The sequence below is a fragment of the Aythya ferina genome, assembly GCF_964211825.1.
Source record: "Aythya ferina genome assembly, chromosome: 7".
In the NCBI taxonomy this organism is placed as follows: domain Eukaryota; kingdom Metazoa; phylum Chordata; class Aves; order Anseriformes; family Anatidae; genus Aythya; species Aythya ferina.
This window is the reverse complement of record NC_140302.1, coordinates 8,367,853-8,383,714: the sequence shown is the minus strand read 5'-3', so window position 1 is coordinate 8,383,714 and position 15,862 is coordinate 8,367,853. Positions and strand designations below refer to the sequence as shown.

The following is a 15,862-nucleotide window of genomic DNA, read 5'->3' as shown; positions in this document are numbered from 1 at the left end:
CTGATGCTGCTTCCCCCTCCCATGGCCATTTCAGTGGATAAAAATAAATTATTTGGGTGTTTCCTGAGTTGATCCTCTGCAGGTTGAAGTCCTACTCCTTTTTCCTTCTTTGCAAGCAGCTCATCCAAGCTCACGGGATGAAGGACACTGCTGGCATCTCCCTTGACAAGAACACCCGTGTGCTCCTGCAGTGACGTACCCATGCCAAATCATGTCCTGCTGCAACAAGCCTCCGTCCTCCACCAGCAGGGTGCTCTTACCAGCATCACCTCACCTCTTGCCATGCGAGTACAGGGCAAAGAAAGAGCCTGCTATGGACCTAGGCAGGTGAGATGCTGTCTGAAACACAGACGCCAGTGCACATCAGCAGCACCCTTCAAGTCTTGCAGCCCTTCTGCAAGCATCGCAACGTGCCACCCCTTCCTCAAAACCATACTGCTGTGCCAGCAACCCCAAACAAAACCTCTCTGGGTCCCACTGGGAAAGCATGACTGAGCTGAACAGAGCCTCATGACTCCTAAAACAGAAGGCAAAGATAAATAGTTCGATGTTTGGTTTCAGGGTGTTGTTATTTTGTTTTTTTTTTTGTTTGTTTGTTTGATTTGCAGGGGGGATGTCAAAAGTCTTTTTGAGCATGTGGAACTTGCAAATACGAGATGGCACCACTGTGGTTTCATTTTTTCTTGTTCCTAGGGGTTCAGACTTCTGAAGCAGGATTAAACGAGCACATGTGGAAGGCAACAGACACCAAAACAGCCCCTGGGCCCAAGACACCACGGTGCTTTCCTGCTGCTTTACCTTTGGCTGAGGCCTGGCACCGGTCTGGCGCTGTGTGTGGGTGCCCAAACTCACTCCTCTCAACAGTGCACCGTGACTCAGTGCTGCAGCGAAGCCATCCCAGACACAGCACAAAGCCTGAGTGGCAATCACACAGCCCTCCAGTGCCCCAGCACATGGAGCAGGTATTTTGCAGTTTGCAAACCCCAGCAGAAGAGGCAGATATTTCTGTGTGGAGAAATGAAACCTGCAAGTTCCAAAGCTCTTTCCTACACCCTTCTGCCCCCTGCATCAGCAGGAACTCCCACAGCATGCTTATTTCCTCACAAAGTGGCTTTGCAGAGCATTAATCTGCTGGGTCTACTCTGCATGACCAGGAATACGATAATGTCTGTGCCTCAGGAAGATGCAGGTGTTAACACATTCCTACATGGCTGACATAATGAGATTATTATGTTAAAAGTACACGCTGCTGTAAATTTGCACAGTGCATGCATCTTGGAGCAGGTTTTTTTGTTCACACCAGCATCTTTTGGAGCTTGGCAAAGCATCATCGATTGCATTTTTGCAACCCAGCAGCACTTCCAGACCTCTCATACCTGCTGGTTCCAGATCCTTCCAGTTTTGCTCCTACACCCTTAGAAATCTCACTGCTAAAGAGGCAGATTTTCCCAGAGTCATGTGTCTGAACAGTGGGACTCACACTGACTCCGACCCTTGTTACCAGCTGCACAGAAAATAAGAGGAACAGGGCAGTGGGAGGCTTCGCTGGTGGCTGGGAAGCTTCGCTGGGGGCTGCTCAGCAAAACCCCCACATCGTCATCCAGCAGCTCAGGAAGTCAGATCTGAAAGCAAGCAGAGAGAAGCCACAGCAGCACCAGAAATAAGCATTGACAGGCTGAGAGCAAGTGTCAGAGAGATTTCATCTAGAAGGAACGTACATGGTAAGGCTGTTAGCAGGCAGAGATAAGGTTTCGTAAGACCAGGTTTGGTCTGCTAATTTTCTTCTCGTGTTATTAATCTCGTCATCGTAAATCAAACAGACCAAGCCTGTGTACAAAGACCTCAAAATACATCTAAAAGAGATCAGGGCTTCTGATCAGCCCTGCAGCACACCTGAACGCTGGGCCCCATGGGGGCAGGAACAATTCAGAGACACTGGCAAGCATTTCTTGCAGAAATTCTGAGTCTGGCCACGTCTACACTAGCTTAGTGCCCAGACCACCCACTCTGGCTCACCTCATCCAGGACAGGGGACAATTTAATATGTGATTCCAGACCTTCTGCCAAGGCTGCAGTGGGCTCTGCTTTTCATCTTCTGCCCTACTGAACCTTTCCATGAGGTTGAAAAACTGGGAAGCACCAAGATTGCAGCATCATAGCATCACAGAATGGTTTGGGTTGGGAGTGACCTTAAAGACCATCCCATTCCAACCTTCCACTTCCAGGGACACCTCGTACCAGCCTAGGCTGTCCCAAACCCCATCTAGCCAGGGCTTGAGCACTTCCAGGGGTGGGGCATCCACAGCTTCTCTGGGCAGCCTGGGCCAGTGTAAGATCATAGGTATCTTTCAGATCAGATCTCTCTGATCATAGGAGTCTTTCAGATCATGTCTCTCCTGACCTGGCTTCCAAAAGAAATGAGGTTTCTTGGCCCTAGCAGGACATGATGCTCCCCTGGTTGGTGAAAGCAGGTTGTAGGTGGAACAACCTGCCTTGGTTCTCCTCTGAAATAAAGAGATGTGGCTCGAGACCAGAGAGCCCACCACAGCACAGACCTGACAGAAGTCAGGAGCCATCAGTGTCCCCTGCTCTGAGAGGTGCCACTTCTCAACTCGTAGCATCTAGAAAAGTCACCTCAGCTCTCCTCAAGTGTTGGCTGTGAAAGGGAGCAGTGGCACGTGCCCAGATAAACCAAAGGATGCATGTGACTGCCCACATGAGGTGTTATCAGGCAGCATCTTCTCTTACCCAACAGTGCTGTGCTGAATGCACCATATCTGGGGACCTCTCCCAACCTTGTCTGACATCTGTTAGAAGCAGAAAAACTGCACGATTAATAGAAAATGTACTAGACGAACAATAAATGGGAACTACACAGACGATTTGCCATCCGTCTTTCATTAGCCATTCAAATAGGTACCAACTCTGGACCTTAGGATGCGCCTCTGGCCCCAGCTGCCCATTTCTTTGGCCAGCATCCCTGCAGCTGCTGGGGGGACTCCGGGGAGCAGCTCCCTCCAACATACCGCACACCAGCCCAAGGACCGCACTGATGGAGGAACAGTATCATGGACTGGCCTCACATGGAGGCGGGTGACGTCTGGCAGCACCTCCGGGGGCTCCCCCAGCATCATTTCTACTTACAGGACTCACATCATTAGGATGATGATTCACTTCTCCAGTTAAGTGTTTAATACATGCCCTATTTTAGTACTTCAGCCTGGAAAACTCTCCAAAAGGAAAAATTAAAAAAAAAAAAAAACAACAAAAAACAGCAACAACAAGGATAGGCTTCCAAAAACATTTTGAGCCAATCATATTGAAAAATGATACAACTGACTTTTGAAGTGATAAAATGATCAAGCCAGCTTTCATGTTTGAAGTCAAATGCTTGTTTAAACCTACAGAGACTGATCTTGTTGTATAAAATTACTTCTCAAATCCTGCCACTGCATTAAAAAAAAATATTTTTTTCTCATTAGTTGGTAAAAATTAAGTTATGGAACTTTTTCTTAAAAAAAAATAAAAATAAAAATTCTTCTGTGAGGGCAATTCCTGCTGCTGCTCTTGCAAAAGGGCATCATTGAGGAGAGAAAGCATCCATCACCACCATCAGAGAAAAACCATCCATAACAGAGTGAGAACGGGGGGTTTTGCTTGGGGAAGGCTGGCTCATATACTCATAATCAAGCACAACGGAGAAACCTCGGAGTCTCTGAAGTCATGATGTAGCTCTTGTAACACTACCTACAGACTTTTCCCAAACATCATCGTAGTTCACTGAAAAGGGCTAAGGTGGTAAGGGTTTCAAAATCAGCTCTCTCCTTTCCCAGGGAAAAACCCCAGAGGGCTGGAGTTACTATGGAAATTTCCGTCTGTTTCAGGCCACAGGATCCCATCACCACAGAGTGGAGCAGGGCCAGCAGGTGCAGGGAAGGAGGGCTGGAGCTTCTCAAGCACCCAACGCATCTCCATGCCACCCATCTTCCTGTCCCCCCACTGTCTCCCTCTTCCCTGCACATTTGGGCCACCTAACACAGCACCACCTGAAGAGCTAGGGGACATGTAGGATGGCTCACTCGCTTCAGGCAATGATAAAATAAAAATGTTAAAAATAGCATATATATATATATATATATATATATACACACACATATATATACATATATATATATATAACTTTTTTTTTGAGATTTAGTTGAATAATGCAGCAAAGGGGTGCTAAATATCCCGCTGGGCTTGCCAGCATTTGTTCATACCAGGTAGGCTGCTGAGCTGGGCTCCCTTCTGCATTCAGCTCACTCATAAACCAAAGCAGACCACACGCGGTCCTCGGCACAGTCAGCTACTGCCGCTTGTTCCTTTTGGCACCACTACATCAGCCCATTTTCCCTGCCAGGAGCATAACACAGAAGGTCTTAAGGAGACTAGCAGACATCCTAGCTACCTGAAACAAGCAGGCTTTCAGCTTGCAGACAGAGGGTTTGAAACGCCAAATACTGCTAACACACACATTTGTCAAGGTGGCGTTAGCCAAAGTGCTTTCTCCTTAACCCACAGGAATTTTTGAGCTCTTAGCAAGACCCTGATTTTGAGTGCTGCTAAAATAGTTTTCGTTTGGTATAAATGTGAGTGTTTGGGGTTGCCACAATCAAGTTTTATACAACCCCGAGGGGAAAAAAATAAGGCTCAACATACAAGCTCACGTTCCTGTCACCTTGCAAATCAAATACTGATTTCAAGACATTCTGACTGGAAAGCAGCAGGTTGGGCATTAAAAGTCATCTTTCCGAAGTCACCCAAATCAGGGGTTTACTTTCCTTTTTTTTTATTATTATTATTATTATTTTTATTATTATTATTTATTTATTTTTTTTATTATTTCTCGACAGATGATGTCACTACTCTAATTTCCTCAACCCAGAAAAATTACTGAATTGTCCTGTGCTCATATATTGCCAGGAAAAATTTGCAAGGCCAGGACAGATGTGATAAAAAAAAAATCCTGTCTCCTTTCCAAAAATTACAAGGGACATCCAGACAGGAAGCAAATATTTGACAACAGAAGCATCTTGTCTGCTGCTGACAAAAGTAACAACAAGAAATTCTCCTATGGTTCCTTCCTCCCCCCCTCCACCACCCTTTTCTTTTTTTTTGTTAGTATTCAGAGCAGTTCTGCTAAATTACATCCCCTAAATGAACTCATTTCAACAGTTTGGCTCACACTGACTTTGCAAATACTAGGTTTTACATTGCAGAATGAGAAATGCTTTGCCTTCATGCCCAAGTGTGTTACAAGGCTGCTTTGTGCAATGTGAAGACAGGAACAGTCCTGTGGGATCAGGGACAATAAAAAACGTGGTTCTCCAGCAGATCAAGGGAACCCAAATCACATTCTCACTGTAGTTTTCTGATTGGACGCCCACAAAGATCCATCAAGGCTGTCCATTCAATGGCTGAGAAAACTGTGGAGAATGGAATTACGCAGCCAGCAGGTAGGTGATGAGCTGTGAAGGTGCGGAGGGGGCAGCCAGCTGGGCTGCTCCACGTGCCCTGATGGCATCAGCGGGGAAATGATGCCCCAGCAGCACTGAGCAGCGGTGCCTGGCCAGGAAAAGTGACAGAGAGCAGGACAAGCTTCCGCGGCAGCTTCCACAGGAAAGTGGCAAATCATGGAAATGGGAGACGGGACAGCAGTCCCTCAAGGAAAGTACAATAATGGTACATATTTAGATTACACACTAAATTTGATATATAAAAATTTCCAGAGAATTATTATAAATTTTTCCCTCCCGAATATGAGATTCAGGAATTTAACAGGTTGTGGCTTTTTACAGTAAAGCCACTGCATACATCCTACCTCTTACCATGGCAAGGCAGCCACCCCTATCCCTAAAAACAAGCAAGATGGGCAGCTAGGATTCCTGCATCAAATACCACACAAAGCATAACCAGCAATACAGCCTCAGGAGATCAGCAGCTGACCTAACATTCTGCTACAAGACACACAATCAAAAATAGGAGCTCTGCTGTTCAGAACTGACACTGGTCACTGGCTCACTGAGCGAGCACTGTGAGTCAACGCGGCAGAGCAACACGTCGCTTCATCAAGCTCATTTCTCCTGAGAGCTCAAGACATTAGTTCGACAAATCCAGACCACCAGTACGTATGTTGGCTGTAAAAAAAGTCATCAGATGCGTTCATGGCAGGAATAAAGGACTATTAGGCCCATCAAGGACTGGTAGGTCCTTGAGCGAGCTGAATGCAACCAAGTATAGCACAGGTCTTAGTCACTGCACACCACTCAGCTGGCTGATGGACACATCCTCCTTGGGGACCACTATCACCTGGCACCTCAGAAAACTTCTTGGAAACTCCCAGCATCTCTCTGATTCACAGTTTTACAGCAAAAGAGCACACAAACAGTAGACGAAGCCTCAAGCTCCCACAATATAAAAATGGTACACATTTGAAGAGCAGCAGCCCTGGACTCCAGGCTGCACCTCCAAGAGCTCGATGTGTCTTCCACCCATCCCAGAGGCCTCAGACCAGCCTCAGGCGGAGGCAGATGCAGTCAGCTGCCCTGGCCATGGCTGATATGACTTGTCCAGCAGCACACCCTAGGTTCCTGGTGTGCAACCCCATTCCCACCGCCACACTCACTTCCCTTAAATGAGGTTTGCATCTCTTCCAACCCCCTTGGGCTCACAAGATGATGATCTTCCCATCAAAAGGGCTGGGCAGGCCTGAAAAATGGCCTCCCACCCAAAACTCTTTTTTTGTGCCACAATGCAAAGATGAAAATTGTTTTGCTGTCGAATAAAAGATTTTGTTATGCCAGAGACTCTGTGAAAATCTAGAGGTCAGAAAGTCTGGGAAATGTAAGCACAAATGGTCATTTTCCAAAGATGAACAGTCTAGCAAGTGTGTGGCAAAAAAATCTCAACTCCAAAGCACTGCATCTAAAAAAGAGCCACATTAAAAAACAAACAAACAAAAAACTACTCAAATTGTCTTCTTTGTCAAGCTCTGTTCTCCAACCAGGCCAACACATTTTGGCACCCACTCAGCAGATAAAACTCTTAACACGAACAGCCGTAACTCAGCCAAGCTGTAAGCAAACACACAAGGACCGCTCCATGAGGAGATGAGAGGCAGTGCTACCAGCCCTACAAGCAAATCCTAATTTTCCAGCATCCTAATTTTGTGACACACATCTACACTGAATGCTTTGACCAGCTTTTTTTTTTTTTGCATCCCTCCTTTTGTTAATGATACACTCCGAGTAAATTTTCATTTAGAAATGACTAAGCTGTGAGGCAATTAAGGAACTATTTCTCACTTCCCACAGCTGTGATTCAGAGCTAAATCTGAAGTAATCATTAGTCACCATACTCACAGTAACAGTAAAGTAACATAATGACCTGAATTACATGCCATTTCTCTTAAAGAACTTTAAAGTACCAAAGCACATGAGCACTGTGATCAAAGTACAAGTTCAAGGCAGAGCAAGAAGTATTAACACGGGCCCTAAACACTCCTTATCTTTTGTGGGCATGTACAGCTGCATGTTTATCCAAAATACCTAATTTCAGATAGAAAAGGTCTTTCCTTTTTGAAAAGCTATTTTAAAGACACCCTCCAGGATCAACATCAGCCCAGTAATAAATGCAAGTATGCCAGTACTTCTGAAAACCCTCAGGAAAAACAAAATCATTGTGGCCTAAATCTAACTTGCATCTGCAGTGCACATGTCTGGATAGCTTGGGGTCTTCAAAATCGTTCACTGTATTGCCTAAAATCCCTTGCAGGAGCTGCACAAGAAGCATACAGATGGAAATATGTGTGCAAGATAAAGGTTTTAGCAGGCAACCTCTCCAAGACTTAACCGGTGCCACCCGAGGAACAGAAAAGGCCAGATGCCATTGATCCACAGCAGGAGAGGAAACACTGTGCTGATTCACAGTGCTTTGACCATCTCTTTTCCAGCTAGGACATGGATTTAGGTGCTGATCCTGGGGCTTAGCCACTGTCCCAGGTCACACCTGCAGCTCTGCTAACCCCACCAGCAAGCAATGCTCAGCTGCACTGATCCTAACACCCCCAGCCCCTGTGAGATGGACAGAAGTCCCAAAGAGCCTGAAGCCCCACTGGGAACACAAAAGACTGACTTCAGAGCATGCCAGCAGGGATCAGCTCTGGCCCCAGGGATGTAATGGCTGAACACACATGCCCTGGCCACTTGTCCCTGTGAGCTCCTGAAAAACATAGCCCACTGCTCCTGTGGCCATGGCACCATCAGGGACATAAGACAAGGCTTCCCAAAACCGAAGATCCCGGCACACAGCTCCTGGAGCTGGACCACACTGACTATTTTGTTCCCCATCCCCTGGGTGACTCAACCTCCCCAAACCACTGAAAGAAAGAGCTGTTCATACTTAGGAGACTGCAACTTTTTCTGTCCTTTCCTCCATGAAATTCCCCAAAACGAACAACCCTGCTTTCACAAGACCTAGTGCAGTTCATAAACAAGCAGCTGGTATGCTGGCAGCCCTGAAAAACAGCACAAGTTAATGAAACAGCAAGGCAAGGGGAACAGACCAGAAAGGTAACTTTTTAATAGCAAAGGACTTCAAAAGAAAGAGGGAGAAAAACAGTAAGAGCTACTGGAAACAACAGAAATTGATAAAGAGCATATTGAGACAGTTCATCTAATGACCTCTCCTTGATCTTCAAAGAAAAGAGAGAAAGAGATAAAGCAAAAAGTGACAGAAAATAATACAAGGAGTATCAGAAAAACTAAGCATGTGATGAGCAATTAGAGAACAATCACTGTTTACTATCACAGTGCAATGAGTAAGGGACTGTGTTTCAGAAAACACATCACACCTGTAAACCAAATCATCTGGTGAAACACTAGAAACACAGTCTTGACAGACACAACCAAGACTAAGCCATATCAATTCACTAAAATCAGCATTTTGCTGCCTACTGCCTGTTCAAGCGCCACTGTGATGAGCAATCCAGCACTGTTTTGAACATCAGCATCCTTAAAGATGTTTCAAGATGTTTCAGTCTTTTTCTTTATATTCAAGGCAATAGTAAAAAAAAAAAAAAAAAAAGCATGCAAGCAGATGAATCTAGGATTTATTTTTTTTTTTATAAACTCCTCCTACTTTTTGTTTTACATTCGTTCACAATTAAAATGATAAGACTGTACAAACATTACAGCATGGCTTCCGATATCACACTTCATCTGAACTCTGCCCTGTGGCTGCAGGTTTTTCAACGTGACAATAGTTTCTAGGCAAAGAAACTAACCTTCATATTTCTTCATATTTCCTCAGTGGTGTCATTTCATATTTCTTCATATTTCCTCAGTGGTGTCACCTAATGGTGTTTTTTTTCCTTCTTTCTTTTTTTTTAAATAATAAAAATCTTTTTATATGTTAATTTACCTTTAAATAAGGATCTGTAACTTGTGATCACGCACATGCAAGCCCTGCACGAGCAAAACCAAACCTCGGGAAGTTACAGCTTTGGGACCAACCCAAAGCTACTGAAAAGAGCATCCTCTGTGAAACAGAGGGATGCCACATGCTGCATTGCTCTGCTTCCTGGAGACACCATCATGGATCCAACAGGTGACAAAGCTGCAACACTTACCCTAGGAAGGCAGTTTCACTACCAGGGTCCATTCTCCCCTAAGGTTCTGTGAGAACATCCAAGGAGAAACTCGCCACAGTCAGCAGGGAGGATGTCCGTCTTCCTCCCAGCTCTCCCACCTCCCGGACAAGCTGGAATGAGTTCAGCTGGGTCTCTCTCAAGCTAAACAAACACCTCAGTTTTGCGAGGTATTCTGAGTGGCATCTTCCACACACCCATGCTTTGTTACAGGAGCAAGGGCATAGATGCAAGCCGTGCAGCTGGTCACCCTGGCAAGGGGACAGTCCTTTAGGGACACTGCCAAGTCGACGGGCTTGGACTGCCTCTCCATGGCACACTGCACTGTCTGTATCCTTCTGGTTGTTGTAAAAACACTGCTCGGTGCAGAGAGGCAGCAAATGGAAAAAATACCAGCAGCACCACAGGTGTACAGAGAACAAGCTGCTCTTTCGATGGGACTGAAAGAACTACTCAGCCATGAATGCTTCACTGTGCAACAGCCCTCATAATAAACAAGGGCAGTCCCACAGCTTCATGTTACTCACTGCAATTACTTTAAGGTGTACTTACTCCTGAGAGTAAGATTTCACCATACAGGCACACAGGAGGCTTATGTAAGGAGCATTAAAGTCATCATTAAAGACCATTCTTCTCCCAAAAAGTCAGTTCTGAAAGTGGTCAGAAGTAACTACTTTCTGCTGTCAATAAGGTCTTTGAACTGAAGGAGAACGCCAGGCACAGAGAGGACTTCATGCCTCTTGTAATGTCACAGGCAGAAACCAAGGGAGCATTTCAGTGTTTATCAGAACAGAAGATTCCCACATATAAACTCCCAGGTCTTAACCTGAATTAGGGGGCCTTGCTGATTTTTAAGGGCACCACACACTGAGGTCAAAAATTTTAAGTTTCTTTGCACCTTTTCTTTGCACCTTACCGTAAGCTTGCATTAATAAATGAGCGTTAGGTGAAAATATCCTCAAACTATCCTCAAACTCCAGGCAGCACACAGGGTGAAGCTGGGTTTTAAATCTTAGGTTTATGAATACTCAGCGTGCAAAATCAGAAGTACAGCCAAATAACAGTTAGCTCACCTTGTAACAGCTAGTACTACTGCACCTTTTGAAAGTGGGCAACTAATCAGTGTCACCTACAAAATCAATTTTTGACATATTCTCAGGTAGTGAATAATGCTGGAAACATCCATTCTCCTCCACAAGTACATCTGAAAAGTCTCACAAAACGTTGCCTGCAGAAGGAAGATTACTGCATCACCCACACCATAAAGAAGTGGTAGAAACTAGGATTTTATTAGGAAAAAGGATTCATGTTGCTGGAGGAAAGAAAAAAAGGGGATTAAGGAAGGTGCAGAAAAAGGACCAGCTGCTGTACTGAAAGGGATCTTGGAAGAGTGAATTAGTGTTTGCTTCTCACCTTCCTTTTCCAATCAGACCTGTCTTGTCTGTCCTGCTTACAAAAGTTGTCATGAAAAATTCACTACTATGCTCAAACTCCTCTGAGCTACAATAGCGAGGCGACTAGCTGCAGGTGCACATAATGCTCTTGCCTGCTCTTTTTTTTTTAGGCAAAATCTCTAATAAACCACAGATGCCTGCTCTTTTTTTTAGGCAAAATCTCTGATAAACCACAGATGCCTCAACCTTCCTGCCCCATACCATGTAAATTTCACCAAGACTGAGTCCAAGATGCCTCATGCACATGCAAATAACCGCACGCTAGCACAGCTCTTTCCCTCGCTCTCACGCGGACGACAGGAGCCTTATCAAAGGCAGTGCCTTGTCCTGTGCCTCCAAGTAACTTGAGATGGCTGAAAGCAAGGGGATGACAAGTCCACATGGGGAGCAAGACCTGCAGCCTTGCTTTGCACAGCACCACACTGTCCTGGCCACAGACCACGATCACTAATGGGATAATACCTTGGTTTCATTGTAACAACTGAAAACTCTTATAATTAGCGAGATCTTACTCTGCTGCATAGCTTGGCAGACAAGCACATGAAAATACCCTTTCAGCTGTCAACAGCTAGCGTCTGTTTTGACAGCTAGGGTACAAAGATCAGCCACAATCTTGCTTATAAAGGTCATTTTTCCACCCAGGGTGGAGGTAGTGCAGAGGGATTATTCTGGAAGTTCAGCAATACCTCTCTCCTGTCACAAGAACGAAAAAAAATCCTCCAGTGCAGAGCCCAGACGTCACACCTCCCCAGCGCAACCTCTACAGCACAGCTTTTCAGGATGCTACAGGGGTGCGCTTCGTGAAGCGCCGCTTGGGTTGCACGCCCGTGCGGACACGCTCTGAGCGCACTAAACCACCTGAAAACCTTGCAGCAAGGCAAAAAGAGATAATCCACCAAAAAAGCCCCAGGCTTGCGGCCGGGATGCCCGCACTGCTGCTAGCAGCCAGCGGGACCGGCACCTCGCGTCCCGAAACGGCGGGTGAGAGCGACGCTGCCCGCAATTCCAATTTCTGACTGAGCGCTGCCCTGCCTGTCAGAATTTGTAAACTTTCTTCTTCTTTTTCTTCTTCTCACCCCCACCCCGTCCCCGGACAACTGACAGCGCCGAAAGCCGGCGGCTGCCTCAGTAGCTTCGGGAGGCCGGTGGCATCCGAAGCACCGGAGCGGGACGGCGGCCCTGCCTCCTCCACCTCCTTCTCCCCCCTCCCCCCCCCCCCCCCCCCTTCTTCTTCTTCTTGTTCTTCCTCCTCCTCCTCGCCTGGCCTCGCCGGGGCCCCGCCGCCTCCCTGGCCCGTCCTCCGCCCCGTCAGAGCGCGGCCCTACCGTCTGCTGGCTGCTCGACATGGTGGCGGGCGGGCGGGCAGGCAGAGCCGGCCCGGCGGCAGCGCGCTATAAGGGCTCCCGCGACACGTAGCACGGCCCCAGGCCGGCCCCTCTCCCCCTCAGACCTCCTCCGTCTCCTCCTCCTCCTCCTCCTCCTCCTCCTCCTCCTCCCGCCGCAGCCACCGACGTGGCGGGGAGCGGAGGAGGAGCGGGCTCGGAAGGGCGCCGCGGCGCTACCTCCCGGCCGCCCGCCCCCGGGCACGGCCGCGGTGGAACGGGGAGCGGCTCCACGGCCCTTGGCTAGCCAATCCTGCATTCAGACGAGGGTCCCGCACACCATCGGGCTTCTCTCTGGCTTGTCACAGTGGCACAGTCAGGACAAAAAGGGCCCCGTCTCATTGAGGTCGCTGCTGCTGAAACAGGTGTGTGGCTCGGCTGTGCCTCTTGAGTGAAATTCATCTTTCCTCACCACCATCCCCATGATGGTGATGACGGCAATGTGTGCATTCAGGGAGAGGCAGGCCCAAAGGGAAGGAACGGGGCGCCAAGTGACACAAGCCTGCAGCCAAAACATCGCCTCAGAAGAGTAACAGTACTACCAAAAAAAAGAGCATCTCTGTGTTCAGAACCCTGACCCTTGGGCCAGGTTGCTCTGCAGATGCCAAGAAGGTTGGAAAGAAACACACAGGAGTGCACCAGCACATAAAATCAATCAGAAACCACTCCTGATAGCTTTTCAGGAAATACACAACAGACCCCTGGAACTTTCCACTGTTATAAAAGCCCAGATCTCAGGACTTTGCTGAACCGGGGGACAGACAACATCCCAGTGGAGTAAACCACACAGCATCCTTGGGATGACACACGAGGGAAGAAACACTCCCAGACAGTGTGTAATTTTGCCCATGGCTGGGCTTCTTTCATGTAGCCTAAGAATGCACAGCCCCATCCAGCATTGCACTTGTCCTCTCGCCACTCCCATTCCCCAATCCCTACCAATCCTCCAGGGCTGTGAGGACAGCAATGCAAACAGTCCTGTTTCTCCCCCAGGAGGAGATAACTCCTAATCCTGTCCAGAAGAACAAGCACTCTCTCTAGGTCAAACAAGGAACATTTGGGCATGGGAGTTGTGGGCATCTCCTGGTACCTATTCCTCATGCAACCACCAGCAGCCATTCACATCCTTCACCATAAAAATACTGCTGGTTCATTTCTGCTCTTTCCAGGAGAGTTTAAGATGCTGGTGCCATAAAAGAAGCGCCTAGAGGGAAAAGGATGGTGGGCTTTTGCAAAGCTCCTGAAATAAGTGGGAGGACACATAAAACAGAAAATGGGAAACTCCAAGGGAAGGATAAAAGGAAAGACAATGGAATAAAAGGAATTCCTCAAATGAAGAAGGAACGGGGCCCAGTGTGGGGACAGAGGAGCAAGGATGACCTGCAGGTGAAAGAATTGGACTGGAAAGATGGAAGGAGGCAAGTAGCACCTGTTAAACCAACTCCTGAAGCCATGTAGCTAATACAGTGCGATCAAATTAACTAATCCACATGTAACTCAAGTTAAACCCACATTACGTGTTGGACCAACTTGACTAAATAATACGCAGCTCACATTTTAGCCTCTCTCATTTCATGCCTTTTCTCAGACTGCTTTTTTTTTTTTTTTTTTTTGATTGTCCAGCTGCAGATTAAGCTCCTGCCATAAAAACAATACAGCATGGTTGGAAGAACAAACAAGCATGAACATGTTATCCATTGGAAAAGCATACCCTGGTACAAGGGCACTGTTAAAGGAACCCTCCCGCAATCATTACCCAGTCAGGAAACAGGCTCTGCCCCATCCTGTGGAGGACATCTGGAAAAGGATGTGCTAAATGACACAGCCTGGGAGTGCACAGTGAATGGAAGGTGTTGGTAAGCTTTCTCTCAAGCATGGTGGCATCCAAACATTGACTAAAGCTGCTTGGTCTGTTTAGCTGATGCTCAGAAGCAACTTTATGCCATGCCCAAACTAGGGAACCCACAGCCAGCATCTCATCTTTTATTTACATGTGGATTCAAGTAAATTTGTTAACATGAGAGCTTCAGAAGTGATCAAATCAATTTTGACCTGGCAGGCAAGCATGTAAAATCTTGGGGAAAACACAGGTGATTACAGATTAACCACAGTTGTCATTGCATTTGTGGCTCTGCTCTACAAGAACACAGCAGAACACGTTATTAACTCTGGTGAGTTAATTACACATATTAATTTCCTATTATTTTTCAGTGATTTATTTTTTTGTTTAGTTGGATAAAAACATGCAATACTCTCCTTCTAAACAGGATAAATTTTAAATTCACATCTTTACACACACACACACCCCACATTAACTTTCTTTTGTGCAGCGTCAGTAAAGAAAAACAGTTAGAAGTGCCTGACAGACCACCACAAGTGGGGAAATACATCTAATGAAGAAAGAGGAACAATAAGAAGGGGCCTGTAAAAGAAAAGACAGAAAGAGAGACTTCTGTACTGATAGACCACTATAAAAACTTTCTGGCCTGTTCAGGGCTGAGGCTGGCAGGGACCTCTGGGTCCATCTGGTCCAATCCCTGCTCAAGCTGGGCCACCTTGAGCCACCTGTCCAGGACCACAACTTCTCTGGACAACCTGTGACAGTCCTCAGTCACTCACACAGTACAAAACAAAACAAAACAAAACAAAACAAAACAAAACAAAACAAAACAAAACAAAAAAAACAGTTTTCTGATGTTCAGATAAAACTTCCTGTGTTCCAGTTTGTGCTCGTTGCCTCTTGAGTGGGCATGACTGAAAAGTGCCTGGCTCCATCCTCTCTGTGCCCTCCCTTCAGGTGTTTATAGACATTGGTGAGATTCCCCCAAGAATACCCCATGATCCAGACTATTAATGAAGATGTCTCCAGAGGTACAGGACTGAAACCAGTACTGAACCCTGGGGTACACCACTAGCCATTGGCCACCTACTGGGCTTTGTGCCCCTGATTACTACCCTCCAGGCCCAGCCTGAAGTACAGCTAGATGTAGTACAGACATATTTTGAAGGAAAAATAAGTTCTATCTCATTAAAAATGAACAATGGAAAGATAAGTGGAAAAGACAGAAAAGTCATACTTCTACATAACAGAAAAAATGACACTAAGTGCGCTTAACACCTCCATGTCTCTCACAGATATCTATCAGTGAGACAGGAAACAAGTCAATGTTATCTGCATTTGTTGCATCATTCTTCATTTCATACTTTATCAAAGATATCTCCTTTCTAGGAATTAAATTGACTGTTCATAACTTGCCTGAGAATTTAGCAAGTAAGAAATATTTTGCATTAAAAAGATATTTTTTTCTTCCTCCATTTCCCCAGCATGACGCAGAAAATGG

General features: G+C 46.4%; 1 protein-coding gene across 2 annotated transcripts in view; it reads right to left on the bottom strand.

The window, feature by feature from the left end:
* Positions 1-12,610, bottom strand: part of PAPSS2 (3'-phosphoadenosine 5'-phosphosulfate synthase 2) — a 30,488-nt gene extending 17,878 nt beyond the window's left edge. The window contains exon 1 of one of the 2 annotated variants that reach the window (XM_084525166.1): positions 12,465-12,610. In XM_084525166.1, coding sequence (XP_084381292.1) covers positions 12,465-12,485 — 21 coding nt within the window. In that variant the 5' untranslated portion in view covers positions 12,486-12,610. The remainder of the gene's footprint in view (positions 1-12,464) is intronic. The other variant, XM_084525165.1, reaches the window with a different exon arrangement.
* Positions 12,611-15,862: the final 3,252 nt, after the last annotated feature.